The sequence below is a fragment of the Pyrus communis genome, chromosome 17 (assembly GCF_963583255.1).
Source record: "Pyrus communis chromosome 17, drPyrComm1.1, whole genome shotgun sequence".
In the NCBI taxonomy this organism is placed as follows: domain Eukaryota; kingdom Viridiplantae; phylum Streptophyta; class Magnoliopsida; order Rosales; family Rosaceae; genus Pyrus; species Pyrus communis.
In genome coordinates, this window is record NC_084819.1 from 18,436,478 (window position 1) to 18,449,523 (window position 13,046).

At 36.7% G+C, this 13,046-nt stretch overlaps 2 protein-coding genes and 1 long non-coding RNA gene across 4 annotated transcripts; 2 read left to right on the forward strand and 1 right to left on the reverse strand.

Annotated features, from left to right (window-relative positions):
• The first annotated feature begins 820 nt into the window (after positions 1 to 820).
• On the forward strand, positions 821 to 4,631 carry LOC137723635 (homeobox protein knotted-1-like 1). Of its 2 annotated transcripts, XM_068462832.1 has the most exons (6): positions 821 to 884; positions 1,165 to 1,412; positions 1,750 to 1,860; positions 2,016 to 2,160; positions 3,778 to 4,031; positions 4,154 to 4,631. In XM_068462832.1, exons 2-6 carry the CDS (start codon positions 1,221 to 1,223, stop codon positions 4,355 to 4,357), a joined length of 906 nt encoding a protein of 301 aa, XP_068318933.1. In that variant the 5' UTR covers positions 821 to 884; positions 1,165 to 1,220; the 3' UTR covers positions 4,358 to 4,631. The 2 variants fall into 2 exon arrangements, with proteins under 2 accessions (XP_068318933.1, XP_068318932.1); XM_068462831.1 differs by having other exon boundaries at positions 827 to 1,412.
• Positions 4,632 to 6,728: 2,097 nt separating this feature from the next.
• Positions 6,729 to 7,602, forward strand: LOC137721771 (uncharacterized). The gene is made up of 2 exons (XR_011066714.1): positions 6,729 to 6,792; positions 7,409 to 7,602. It is a non-coding gene; the product is annotated as an uncharacterized lncRNA (long non-coding RNA).
• A 3,578-nt stretch (positions 7,603 to 11,180) lies between these two features.
• Positions 11,181 to 12,510, reverse strand: LOC137723475 (nicotianamine synthase-like). The gene has a single exon (XM_068462670.1). It carries the CDS (start codon positions 12,401 to 12,403, stop codon positions 11,429 to 11,431), a length of 975 nt encoding a protein of 324 aa, XP_068318771.1. The 5' UTR covers positions 12,404 to 12,510; the 3' UTR covers positions 11,181 to 11,428.
• Between the last annotated feature and the right edge of the window lie 536 nt (positions 12,511 to 13,046).

Genomic DNA, 13,046 nt, shown 5'->3' on the forward strand with positions numbered 1-13,046 from the left:
TCCCAAAATCTCATTCTTTACTCTAAACTTTCTATATTTGGAAGCAAAAATACGCTTGTGAGAAATGTAGAATAAGATATTTGGAGTGCCAATAACACTTTCCTATATATTTTTTTCACATTTTCAACTTGTATATTAATTATTTTGAATTTTTATTTATTTTGAAGTCCCCCTAAAAACACTATTCATGAGGATTTGTAGAGTAAAATTTAAATGACGATGTACTCATCGTTAAAGTGTAGATGATGCGATCATAAGCGTTTGTATATTTTTCACATTTGTAAATGAATTATTATGAATTTTTTAATGTGTTTTAGTATTTTTAAATTGCTTTATATCTTTAATGTGCTTTGGAAATTTTAAAAATCTCACTTATGTGAGATCAAGTATTATTGCTATTGTAGCAACTTGAAAGGTTTTCTTAATAGCAAGTCAAAACGGATTACTTGCGTGTAAATTTGTTAAGAAATTCATCATTAACAGGTTCTTAATAAGTAACAATAACCCGATTAATTATTATATTAACTTAAAATTCATTATTTTTGTATCATTTTCGTTCTACATTAACGGATGTTGTAAGATATAAAATTGGTTAAGAAATTACAGGAGAGCAAACTCTTCGATGAAGAGTTGAATCTGGACCCATCAACCATTACAGTGTCAGTTTCTGAACCAATAGGGTTCGGAAACGTAGCAAGAATGTCATGTCACGGTTGAAGGTAATTCCAAAGTTCCAATGCTCTGAGGAAAGTGACTGCTGGATCTCCATAAATATGGGCTCCTAATCCCTAAACCTTTCCATCCTACCATCCGTTGTGCAATAGAAGCCTCTCTCCCATCGTCTCTCCAATCCTCTCTCCACGCACAAACAACTGTACCTTGAGGTTCCTTCTCCGCTTTCTCTCTGTGTCTTTCCCTTTTTCTCAGGTTTTTTCTTGGAAAAGAAAGTAAAGTCTTAGTCAATTTCCATGTGAAAATTCAAAATTTCCCCACAAGAAAACAAAAACAAAAACAACAAAAACCTTTGGTTCCTAGTTCCCATCTCTCTCTCTTGCACTTGCACCCTCCCTCGCAATTATCACTACATTATTGTTGCTTAATTTTTGGCTACATTTTTCTTTGAGAACGATATACATATGGAGGAATTTTACAGGATGATCGCAGGTGTGACATGTGCTGGCTCAAATGATCATGTGAACGTTCATCAGCAAGTTGAAAATATGTCTGCTAGTACTAGCAGCGCCAGTTGTGGTGGGTTTCATGGCGGTGGTCATGTGGTGGATGATCATAACATGCTGTTATTTGGGACGGAGGGTTTAGGATCCGATCATATGTCTGATCTGATCAAGTCCCGGATAGCCAGTCACCCTCGTTTCTCTGATTTAGTTACTGCATGCCTAGAATGCCAAAAGGTTAATTAATTAATGCACCAGTGCATGAATAGTCTCTTATCTTTATTTAATTTTTGCAGTATACATTAATGATTTCCTGTGTTATTTAGAACTCACTGTACCCTGAAAATTAAAATATGTAAATTAAAATAGTAGAGGCCAGGCATTATTTTATAATGTTTCAGTTCCATTTGGACTTTTCGAACTTTAGACCTAACCTACTCTAAACGTAACTTCTCCTAACCATATCAATGCATCCTCACTATTTGGCCGTATTCGTTAATTAAGCAAACAGTATGCAGGGTTTTAATTATATCTGGTTGTTTTGAGTTTTTCATAGAATATTATACTTTTACAGGTTGGAGCACCAGCGGAGATGAAAAATCTGCTTGAAGAAATTGGAAGGGTAAGCCACCCAATGAGCACCTGCAGTGAGATAGGAGCTGATCCAGAACTAGACGAGTTCATGGTATACTGATTAATTATTCACTTTTATTTATTTCTTTTGTGATATTTTGTACTCTTTAAGTTCTGTTTGATTGCTGAGAAAAGAAAGGAAAATGTACAGAAAACTAGGGTTAAATTTGTGAGCTTCTACATGTATCTTTTTCGTTGTTTTGCAAGGAATCATATATTGGGGTTCTCCATAGATTCAAGGAGGAGCTATCTAAGCCATTCGATGAAGCAACAACATTCTTGGTCAACATTCAAACTCAACTTAGCAACCTCTGTAAAGGGACATTCCCAAATACCTGGGACAATCACTCTGGTAAATAAATCTCTTCAGCTGTAAATACATTTTCCTTTTTCAATCTTAGTTTTTGGAGGGTTTCAAACCTTGAACCTACTTCTACTCATAGCCCTAACCACTCTCACCACTAGGCCACCCTCAGTAGCTTATATAAACATTTTCCCTTAACTTTCATCCAGTCTAGGTTTTGGTTTTGTTTTTTCTTCTTCTAATTGTATGAAGAAGAAGACACGTGTGTACATGCATGTACATCTGTTTATTCATCAGTCCAAAGGAGGTTGTATGCGTACGAGATTGTACATGGCTTTCATTTAATTGGTTTCTGTTTTATATATGGACAAATCATGACACGTGGGATGAGCATAACATGATGGTGTTTCTGATGCCCTAGAAAGAGAGAGAGAACCATTTGAAAGTGACTTGGTGGTGGATAGTTAGAAGCGTGACCTGACGACCTCATAACTCCACCGGTAGTCTCGGATATCACTTGTTCCATTCTCACAATAATAAACATTCATAAGTACTTTCACAAAGCCTTCTATGACCGTCTGTAAGTTATTTTGAGAGGATCAAAACCACTTATGAAGAGAAACATGTGAATTAGTGTTTCGTCATAAAATTATATAAAGCGAATGCTCAAATCATATGAAGGCTTTGAAGAGAGAATTTTTTAAATAATTTTACATAAAATCCCTAATTTCTAAACATTAATAAATTGTCCTAATTAATAGTAGGGTGGTTCTAATAGGACGAGGTTGTGAACGAATCTAAGTTTAAGTTTGCGGGTACTTTATTTAATTCAAGAGATATTTTAATTAATCTAATGTAAATTATAAAAAGAGATTCGAACTCGAATTTGGATGGAGAGAAACATCATACTCTAGTCAACTTAATCAGCTACATCCAAAGTATGCAATTTTGGTGTACTACTGAGTAGAAGAAAATGGGGGGATAGGGTTAGACCTAGTTTGATACTGAGGTGATTCTGAAAAAAGTTGGTATCAAAAAAAGCTGGTAGCTGTCTTTGTGTTTGGTAAATATTTAGCTTCAGCTTTTTTTCACAGTTTTTGGTGAAAAAAAGCCAAAAACAAGAAGCTGCAAAACCCAGCTTTGAAAAATCGGTTTTTTTTCACATCTGTTTTACATAAAAGTTTACCAAACACTATAATACTGTTTTTTTTTTTCAAAAGCACTTTTACAAAAAAGTTTACCAAACACTCTGCTGCTTTATTTTACAGCTGCTTATTCTCACAGCACAGCAGAATCATCTTTTTTTCAAAGCACAACAATACCAAACCAGCCCTTAAACGATCCATAAATCTCTGGTCATGGTCGTCTAATAAAGATTAAAAGTAATCTACTTCTTTTTGGCCTTCCACTTAAAAGTAATTAGCACCGCAAAATGCACTTATTTTCATTTTTTTCATGAGGTCTGCAAGATGATTTTTTGGATTGTGAATAACAGCTCCAATCAAGAATTCTTCTCTAAAACACTAAGTTATGATTCCTTTTTTTATACGTTCCTTTTTTACTGGTCGTGCCAAAATTAAAGAAGGGATCGGCAGTGAGATTTGCATGTAAATTGCAATATTATATGCTTAACTTAGGACTGCTGACTAATTTTTAGTAATGCAGATGAAGGGGTCGGCAGTTCAGAGGAGGAACTTAACTGTGGGGCGGTGGAAGCAGCAGAGAGTCAAGAAATTGGTGGTGCTCATTCTAGTGGTGATCGGGAACTGAAAGGTATGCTGCTGAATAAGTACAGTGGCTACCTTAGCAGTTTGAGGAAGGAGTTCTTAAAGAAAAGAAAGAAAGGGAAGCTACCGAAGGATGCCAGGACTACCTTATTGGATTGGTGGACTATTCACTATAGGTGGCCATATCCTACGGTAATTTCATTACAATGTCATCTCTTTTCTGGTTCAAATTAAGGTTAATGGAAATTTAGTTTCATGTATGTGTGTGTTTAGGATTATTTCAAAATTTGACGATGGTAAACATGTGTATGTAGGAAGAGGAGAAATTGCAGCTGTCTGAGATGACTGGATTGGACCAAAGGCAGATCAACAACTGGTTCATAAACCAGAGGAAAAGACATTGGAAACCATCTGAAGACATGAGGTTTGCTCTCATGGAAGGCGTCGGTGGGAGCACCGGAGGACCTGTGATGTTTGACACTGGTTTTGGAACTGGAAATATTCATGATGGTATGTGATATCATTGTATCAGGTGTTTGGTCGATTCTAACATTCGACCTAAGTAGCGTTAGAGCCTTTGATTATTTCAGTCTAATGTCTTCTTTTTCATATGGTATTTGTGAACCTTGTAATAATGTTACGACTTGCATGTATGTATATTCTGTATCTGTGATCCCTCTCTTATACATGTAATATTTTCTGTCCGTGCGGGCCTAGACCCCCTTTTTATTGTAGATAGTCTCCTTTGGGCTGAGTCCATCTTTTTCTTTTGAGCTGAATAAGTGCACTCTTTCTACCAGAAAAAATTGTTGTGTGTCCTTTCTTTGTGAGAGGAAGGCAAATAATTGTTGGACGTGCCAAAAATAGTTGGTCTTGGAACTCTTACTTTAAGGTCGAATTGGGTCTAAATCAAGGCATCCACAAAGGGGATATTAGCAACCAATTATTCCAACTCACAACGAGTCGAACTGATACATCAAAATCATCTATACAATAAGTATTCCTCAATCAAGCCATAAAAGAGCTAAATTGCATCTCTATGACCCTAACATAAAACCGGTCTTAGATAAATCAAGCATCAATATCGTATAGCTAAAACCTAAATTCAAAACGGAAATTGTTATCAAATTAGTCTTGTTAGTTGGGGATAGTCTTTGATTTGTAAATTTGGTGTGGGATACTTTTTTTCCTTCAACTAAATTGAAATTCTCGACAAAATTTTATTGAGACTTATTCATTTCCCTCGTGTACTTATTCATTTTCCTCATCAATTAACCCTAGATCCTCACCCTAATCAAACTAGGTTGCACCGTTCCCACACTATTTAAAAATTAAAGATACGGAACCCGAAAAAAAACATTGAAAATATTTTAGGCCTATACGAATGATGCAGTTTTCCCACACTTTCATGACTTTGGAGGCTGTTAGCTGTCTGGTCTTGAAAAAACGACTTTGCTTCAATCCAAACCGTTAACTTGCATTTGGAAAAAATCGTAAAGAGAGTGGTTATACTTATTGATGACAATTAAGCAACTATTGCAGAACCAAACAAATGAGCAGTTATTCATGCCCATGGCCATGTGTCAGCACAGAATACACAAACTGAATAGTAATGGTTCGATACTTCTAGCATTTTAACTATTAGATCTTTATTTAAAAACAAAAATTGAAATTTAACGGTTAAAACACTCAAATTTCCGGATACTTCCTGAGCACCCAAGATATAACAACCCGTCCCGGAATTTACGTAAGAAAATAGGTATTTTTGTATTTTCACTAAGTTTGAGGGATACCTTCCTTTTTAAAATTGTTTTTGAGTCTTAATTGGTGAGCCCAAGGGGCCCACCCCATGTTTTTGTTCCCCCGGTTCCTTCCCTTTCCCTTTTCTTTTGTTTTTTTTTCTGAAAAGTCTCTCTCTCTCTCTCTTTCTTTCTCTTTGTCTTCCTCTCCCTCCCTCCGAGCAGAACGCGAACACACCCACACACATACACACCCATGCCCACACCTATAACTCTTTTCTAACCCCGTGGATGTGTTTTGGACGTCAAACCATGAAGAAACCACCTCGGAGACATTTCCCAGTTTTCCGGCGAGCACCGCCCCTTTCGAGGCAATTTCCGGCCAAACCACGGCGAGTTGGCCGGCGTGCAAGTTTCCGGCGACCTCAGTGACTTTCGAGGCGATTTCCAGCCAAACCACGGCGTGTTGGCCGGCGTGCAAGTTTCCGACGGACACCCGTGGCTTCCAGGTTGTTTTCCGGCCAACTCCGACCACGATGACGGGAACCAAGGGTATATTTCGATTCCTTACCTTCGGGGCTTCAATTTGGTATATTGAATGACATGTTTTGGTTGAGTTTTGAGCTCCAAAGGAGCTTGGGAATTTTCCGGCCGAGTTCCGGCGTCCTTCTCCGGCGCACCCAGGCCTTCGGGCCGTTCTCCACCCTCACACGGGCCTTAGGCCTGTTTGGTCTCTGGCCCAAAACCCAAAACCTTTTCCTTTTTATTTTTATTTTGTTTCTTTAAAAACCCAAGGCCTTTGGGCCTTTCCTGCCAAGCCCAAACCCATTACCCTTTTATTTAGACCTTTGGGCTGTGTGGTTTCTAACCTAAAACCCAACCCACCTAACACCTAACCCAATTACCCTAACCCAAAACCCTAGGGCCCTGACCCGTGACCCTGACCCGTTGACTTGACGCGTTGACCGTTGACTGGGTCAACGGTCAGCGTTGACTTTGACTTTGACCGGTTTGACCGTTGACTTTTTTTAGTTTTCGTGTGGGACCCCTCCTAGGCTAATTTCGATGTTCTGAACCCGTTTCCGATGTCCGTTTTCCCAAATTCAATCGTTTGAGTAGAGCTTGACTAAATGTACCTTTTATGTGCTTAGGGGCGATTATCTGTGGCGTTTCCTTCTTCGCTAAACGGCGTGGCTTTTCGACGGCGAAGTACTGTGAGTGGACCCCTTCTAAAAATGCATGTTTTAATGGTAGAATTGCATACACAGAAAAACATGATTTTACGATTATGTTTTATGAAACGTTTTGAGATAACATGCTTACTAAGGCTAGTTTGAATTATTACTATTTTTCCTATAACCCATGTTCTTATAGAATATCTGATGGATGACGATATGATATTTAGAACATGTTTAGAACACTTCTTTATAGTATAGATGATGGATGACTTTATACTATGAAGTTGATTTTCAATATATGTATGTTCACTGGTTTTGTACTTACCTAGTGGTCCTTTCCGCTACGGGACGTAGGGATAGATCCGGTCCGTCCCGGGCGACGGTTTGGTGTTGGCATAGGGCCTGGAGTGTGTTTTCCTCTGACTGTCTGCTCAGAGACGGGAAGCCGGCAAGGGGCCTGAAGTGTGTTTTCCTCTGACTGTCTGCTCAGAGACGGGGAGCCGGCATGGGGCCTGAAGTGTTATATCGGACATTCACTAGTGATTATTATTGTTTATGCGAATTATGATAACTGGGGGTTAGTATGTTGATAACTGTTTTATTATATATATATCAACTTGGTCCACTCATGTTTGTTTTGCGCCCCCTTCAGGACTTAGAATCGAGGCATACAATCCCGACGTCCAGGCACTTCCGCATCGGCATCTTCGAGTCCTCTCGGTGTAGGACCCACTCCTTTGTTTCATTCAATTTTATATTATTTTCTTTTAGTGTTCTAGCTTAGAGGTGTGCTCTGAAAACGGTCCTTATTTGCATATTAATTATTCTTTTATATTTATAAACCTTATTTATCCCTTATTTTCAGCATTTACACTTAATAAATGGCTTTCGTCACCCTCGGGTGTCGGCCAGCACGTGCTTATCCTGGTATTCGGGGAATATCGGGGTCGGGGCGTGTCACAAGAATTGTTAGTTGCTAGGTACTTGAGATATATAATTGAAGTCAGAACATGAATCGTGCAAGGCAGGACTTCCGTGCACATGAATGTCGACCGGCAAAGCTAAATGGCATTTAAGTGCATGTCTTCCGACCAAGCAATTTTGATTTGCCTAATGTGGATTGGACGTCTTATGACCTTTTTATCTAGCTACTAAAGGTCAGTATTGTCTCAAATTTAATCTTAAGATTGAAATCTTTGCAACTGTTTTGGAGCGAATCAAGTCTAATAACTTTATTCATGATTTTACATGTCGATTTGTGGTGAAGAACATACACATACCCTTTGGACACTAATATGGCGGGTTGGACTAATAGCTCAATGTACTTGATAGGTTAAGAAAATTGTCACTTTTATGTCTCTGTTTTATGCAATTTTTATTTGTTGGGTAAAAAAGCTCGTATTTTCTTTGATAGGTAAGAAACATGTAACTAAGTGAAAGTCTAAATTTGGAGAATTCTTTTATGCAACTAGTACCATCCACTAAATATTTTTCACTAAAAAACGTATTAGTCATGAATAAACGATTGTCACGTAATAAACTAGTGACATACAAAAATATCTCCTGAATCTTTTATAATTGGGGAAACTCTTGTGCATCCGATACGCCATATAGTTGGTCAGTTGATGCAAGGGGAAGAGCAATTTCTGTTGGTGATGAGAATTGTCAACTCACTCAAGGTGGTGTCCATGATTAGATTTTGTTATCTTTTAGGTAATGTTATATTTTCATATACCCAAAAGACCAACACGCACAATTCAAACTACATTAGTAATAAAATGTTGGTGCTTTTAAGTATTCATAAGTCAAAATGATTTACGCTATACTTTGAAAAAATACAAATAAATAAAAAATAATGCGACTCACTATGATGTAAGCCGTGATGGAATCACGCACACTGATTTAGAATTGAATGTGAACACATATAAAATTTCAATATTATTTTGTAAAGATTTGAATTAATGTCTTATATATTAATCCTACTTCACTATTGATTAACTATTCCAAAAATTCAATGAGTTAATAATTGTTTTTCTTTGGACACTTCAATAACATGAACAAGGCTTGGTGGCATATGTTCACAACCTGACTCAAGAGAATGTTGACATCTTTGGAGGGTTTGAGACTGTCGATGCCTGAGATTTTCTCATACAATTAGCTTATAAACTTTTTTGTGCTTTTCTCCCATAGTCCCATGAACCCCATGTCGACACTATGAGAAAGAGATTCATATTGCAGATCTGCATATGACAACACTCACCACTCCAAAAGGGCCCTTATTTTAAGTGCACTTATGCAGGACAACATTCCCTTTATGTCGACACTCGATACTATATATATATACTCGACATGCATATGCATAAGCTTACAATTTACAAACCCTAGCCCCTGCCGAAAATTTTCTTTTTAATTTTCTAACCTAATTAACAAGGTAGCCCAATATTTGTATATATTGTGTACACTTAACTGAAATCTTGTTGGTTAATGTAATATTTTTGATAGGGTAAGTTAGATCGATGTACCCAAAATAGTGAACAATATATTTTTTAAAGATTTTTTTTCTTCATATAAGCGATATTTTATGTGCACTAATTCTTTTAAATTAAGGGGTGAGAGATCCAAACTTGATTGCAGGGAAGAGCACACTGCTATGGGCTATAAGACCAAATCCGAACAATGAAAATAGTTTTAAGAAAAATTCCGAATTCTCCATGCCATATTTCCTCAAGTATACTTTGCTAGCTATTTAGCAAATTAAATATAATAGGAAAATGAATGTGGTAAAAAAATTTACGAGAACTCGAAACCTCAAAGTCTATTCTCTGTACCTTTCCCTAATATTTCTATAATATAAGGTTCTGCAGCTCTCTCTTCTGATCTTGACAATATTTCATCTTCTGCTAATTTGATAATTAATGAATTTTTAGCATTAGAGGAACTTCATGCATCTCTAGTCAGTGGATTTTGTAATTTATTGCAGATGGAAGTAGATCTATAGAAATCTCTAGTCACTAGGATTTATATAACCTTAGTCAAAGCACAGTGAAAGATATCCAAGGAGGGCTGATATCCAGGGGGCTCATAAATTATAGTCATTAACTAGGCTAAATGTTAATTTAGTGGAGCTTCCAGGGCCGTTTGTGAAATTTCGGAGACCCTATGTGAAATTTATAAAAGGGCTCCTTTTTAAGATATATTTTTTTAAAGTATGACAATATATTGGTACTAGAAAATAATAACTTAAATCAAAACAACTTTTAGGACTCATTGATTGTAAGTTTACAATTGTCATTAAATAAGTAAAAAAAGTTACAAACATAACCTTCACTAAATAATAAAAAACAGTTCAATCTTAAGCAATCAAATAAAGAAAGAAAAAAAGCTTCAAAAACTCTAACTTTAGAGTTTCACTTGAATATATAACATTATTATATAATTAATAAAATTGAAAAGAAAGTCGTTTTTTAAGGTGTTGTTATTAGCACTCCTAATATTTCATTGTGCATTCTAAATTTTATATTTAGATAAAAAATTACACTTATAAAAGTGTACTATAAGATTTTAAAATGCTAATAAAAGTTTTTTTTTTTTTAATATATAACATTATTATATATAAAATATAAGATATCAAAATTTTTGAAGGTCCTTCAAATTTAAAGACCTTATGCGATTGCATCTTTCATTTTCCCACAGCGCCGTCTATGGGAGCTTTAAGAACCGGACATCTCTGCCTTTTCAGATTAAATGTGATGGGAAACCAACGGGGATCGGGAGAGGAGACCAACCGCGAATGGTGAAACTCTTTGAACAAATCACAGTTAGACAGACCCACGCAAATCAATTGTCGTTTTCCTAAACGACTTGCTATCAGATGACCTACAATGACAGCCTTTTGTGTCCAAAAAAGCAAAAAAAAAAAAACATTAAATATTTCACCTGAGGATCGCTCAACATCGCAAATTTCATAATAATGAATGACTGCAGAACGCAACAAAATTCTGGTCTCTCTCAATCTTTTCGTCACTGAGGTATCGCCTCCACTCAAACTGTGAAGAAAACCCTACATTCTTATCCATATTTTACGTAAAAGACAATTTTATTAAGTTGCTGATCGAGTTAGCCTAGTGATGAGGGTGAGTAGGCTAGGTTGAGGGTTTGAAACACTTTAATGTAAAACTTTATTTGTGAGGGTGTAAAATGAATTTTTTGAAGAAGTTTCACAAAAAAAAAAAAGAGAAAAAAAAAAAAAAACCATAATTGAATTCTACAAAATCTTTTTCTTCCCACACACACCTGTGTTTATTTCTAACAATTAGAGCGAAGCAAGGAATGGAGAAACCAAGGTGCGCTAAAATTATGCTAGAATCATCCTCTAGTTCCACTATTAACAATTTGAATTGGGATTTTCTCATTTCCGTAAGTGCAAGGTGAAACAACAAACATTATGTATCCAAATATAAGGATCCAATTTCCATGTGATTTTATTAAAATTTAAGATTCCATAACACATATTTAATATGTAGATATAATAAGTAGCTATATAATTAGGTCAGATACGTGCGCATTGAACACATATCAGTTAAACCAAATAAATGGATTTTATTTCCCTGCATATGCGAAGCAACATAGATGAAGGCATATAAAGAAAAATCATCACAGGATCGATGTTTTATTAAAGCTGCTCCTCGAAGGTCAACTCCTCAATCATGCTGCCAAGTTTTTGGAAAGGATTGAAGGCTTCAATCTCACAACACTTGCTGGGAAGTCTAATGGCACCAGCATTAATCTCCTGAGAATCAATTGATGATGAATGCTGAACAGGCAATGCGTATTTACGCGCGATGACAATCGAATTAATGACTTCATCGGTGGGATGAAACACAGAGAGAACCTCAAACCCTCTAAGATCATCACAAGGATCAATTACCGGATAAAGAAAAGCTCTCGCACCGTGTGCACTCCTTAGCATCAAAGTTGCTCCTGGGGCCATGTATTTCGCCAAGTGATCGATAATTTTCAGCTTCTCCATCTTGTCCATGCCAACAAGAGCAGCCAAAAACACAACTTCATAGTCTTTCAAAGCAGTTGTGACATCCATTATATCTGTGGTGTGGAAGACCATCCTTTGTGATAGGTCAGGATCGGATGACACTAAGCCAAGAGCCATGGAGTTGGCCAAAGTGTCGATGTCATAGTTGTCAAAAGAGGTTTTGGTGAGGTGATTGGAGGCCAAGACAATTGAAGTAAGGGGAAGAGGGCCAGAACCCACAAAGGCAATTTTGCTGGGCACACGGGTGAAGTGTTGGCTAAGGATGTTGAACTCAAGTTTGCTAAGCTTGAGGTAATTGGAATAGTAAGGGAAAATGTCGAGATGGTCGAGAGGGTGCTCATATGAGCCTAGGATTGTTGAGAAGTGATTCTCCAAAAGTCCTTCTGCCTCTCCACAAAGCCTTATAAGATTTGACCTTATTTCTTGCACCCCTTGGCATAACTTGGAAACATCGATTGGACTTGGCGGTATGCATGTCAGGACGAGTTGGGTGAAGAGCATGTTGACATCTTGGGAGGGTTTGAGGCTCTCTAAGCTTGAGATTTTCTCATACAATTCACACACTCTTTGTACCAAGGCATCTCCCTGGCAACACATGTCGACACTTGAGGATATGGTGATCAAAGACCCTTGGGAAATAAGATTGAAAATTCAAACACCCTTGAAAAAAAATCTCACAGCTTAATATTGGTGACATCCTCCGGACTCCAGAGAGTCGTTATTTATGGGCACTTGTGGGGTCCATGTCGTGAAGGTCCATGGCACCTCTATTGCCACCTCAAAATTTCCATGGTGTAACAGTTAATATTCCTAACATATATTGATATATACAGACAATATTTTATTTTTCAAGAATTTGCTCATACATATTATTTTCCTCGTGATGGCACATATATACAGTATATAGTCTTGTAGAGGAAGAAAATATAACATTCATATTCTATTTGCAGCATAAAATTAAACTAAAAAAGGAAAAATGAAAACAATAATTATTATTTTTATTCATAAAAGGTGAGATATATGCATCCAAATACAGATTTATTTTGTGCACATGTTTTGCTATTCATTGTAGGAATTTCGGGTGTATAGTCAGTTTATCAAAACTCTTTGGAACCCAAAAAAGCTTGCCTATGACGAGTTTAGGTTACTTAAACACATAACAATTAAACGAACTCTCTATCTCTCACATTACATCTCAATAAGAATTATAGAATTACATGCGTGGAGTTTACATAAATTA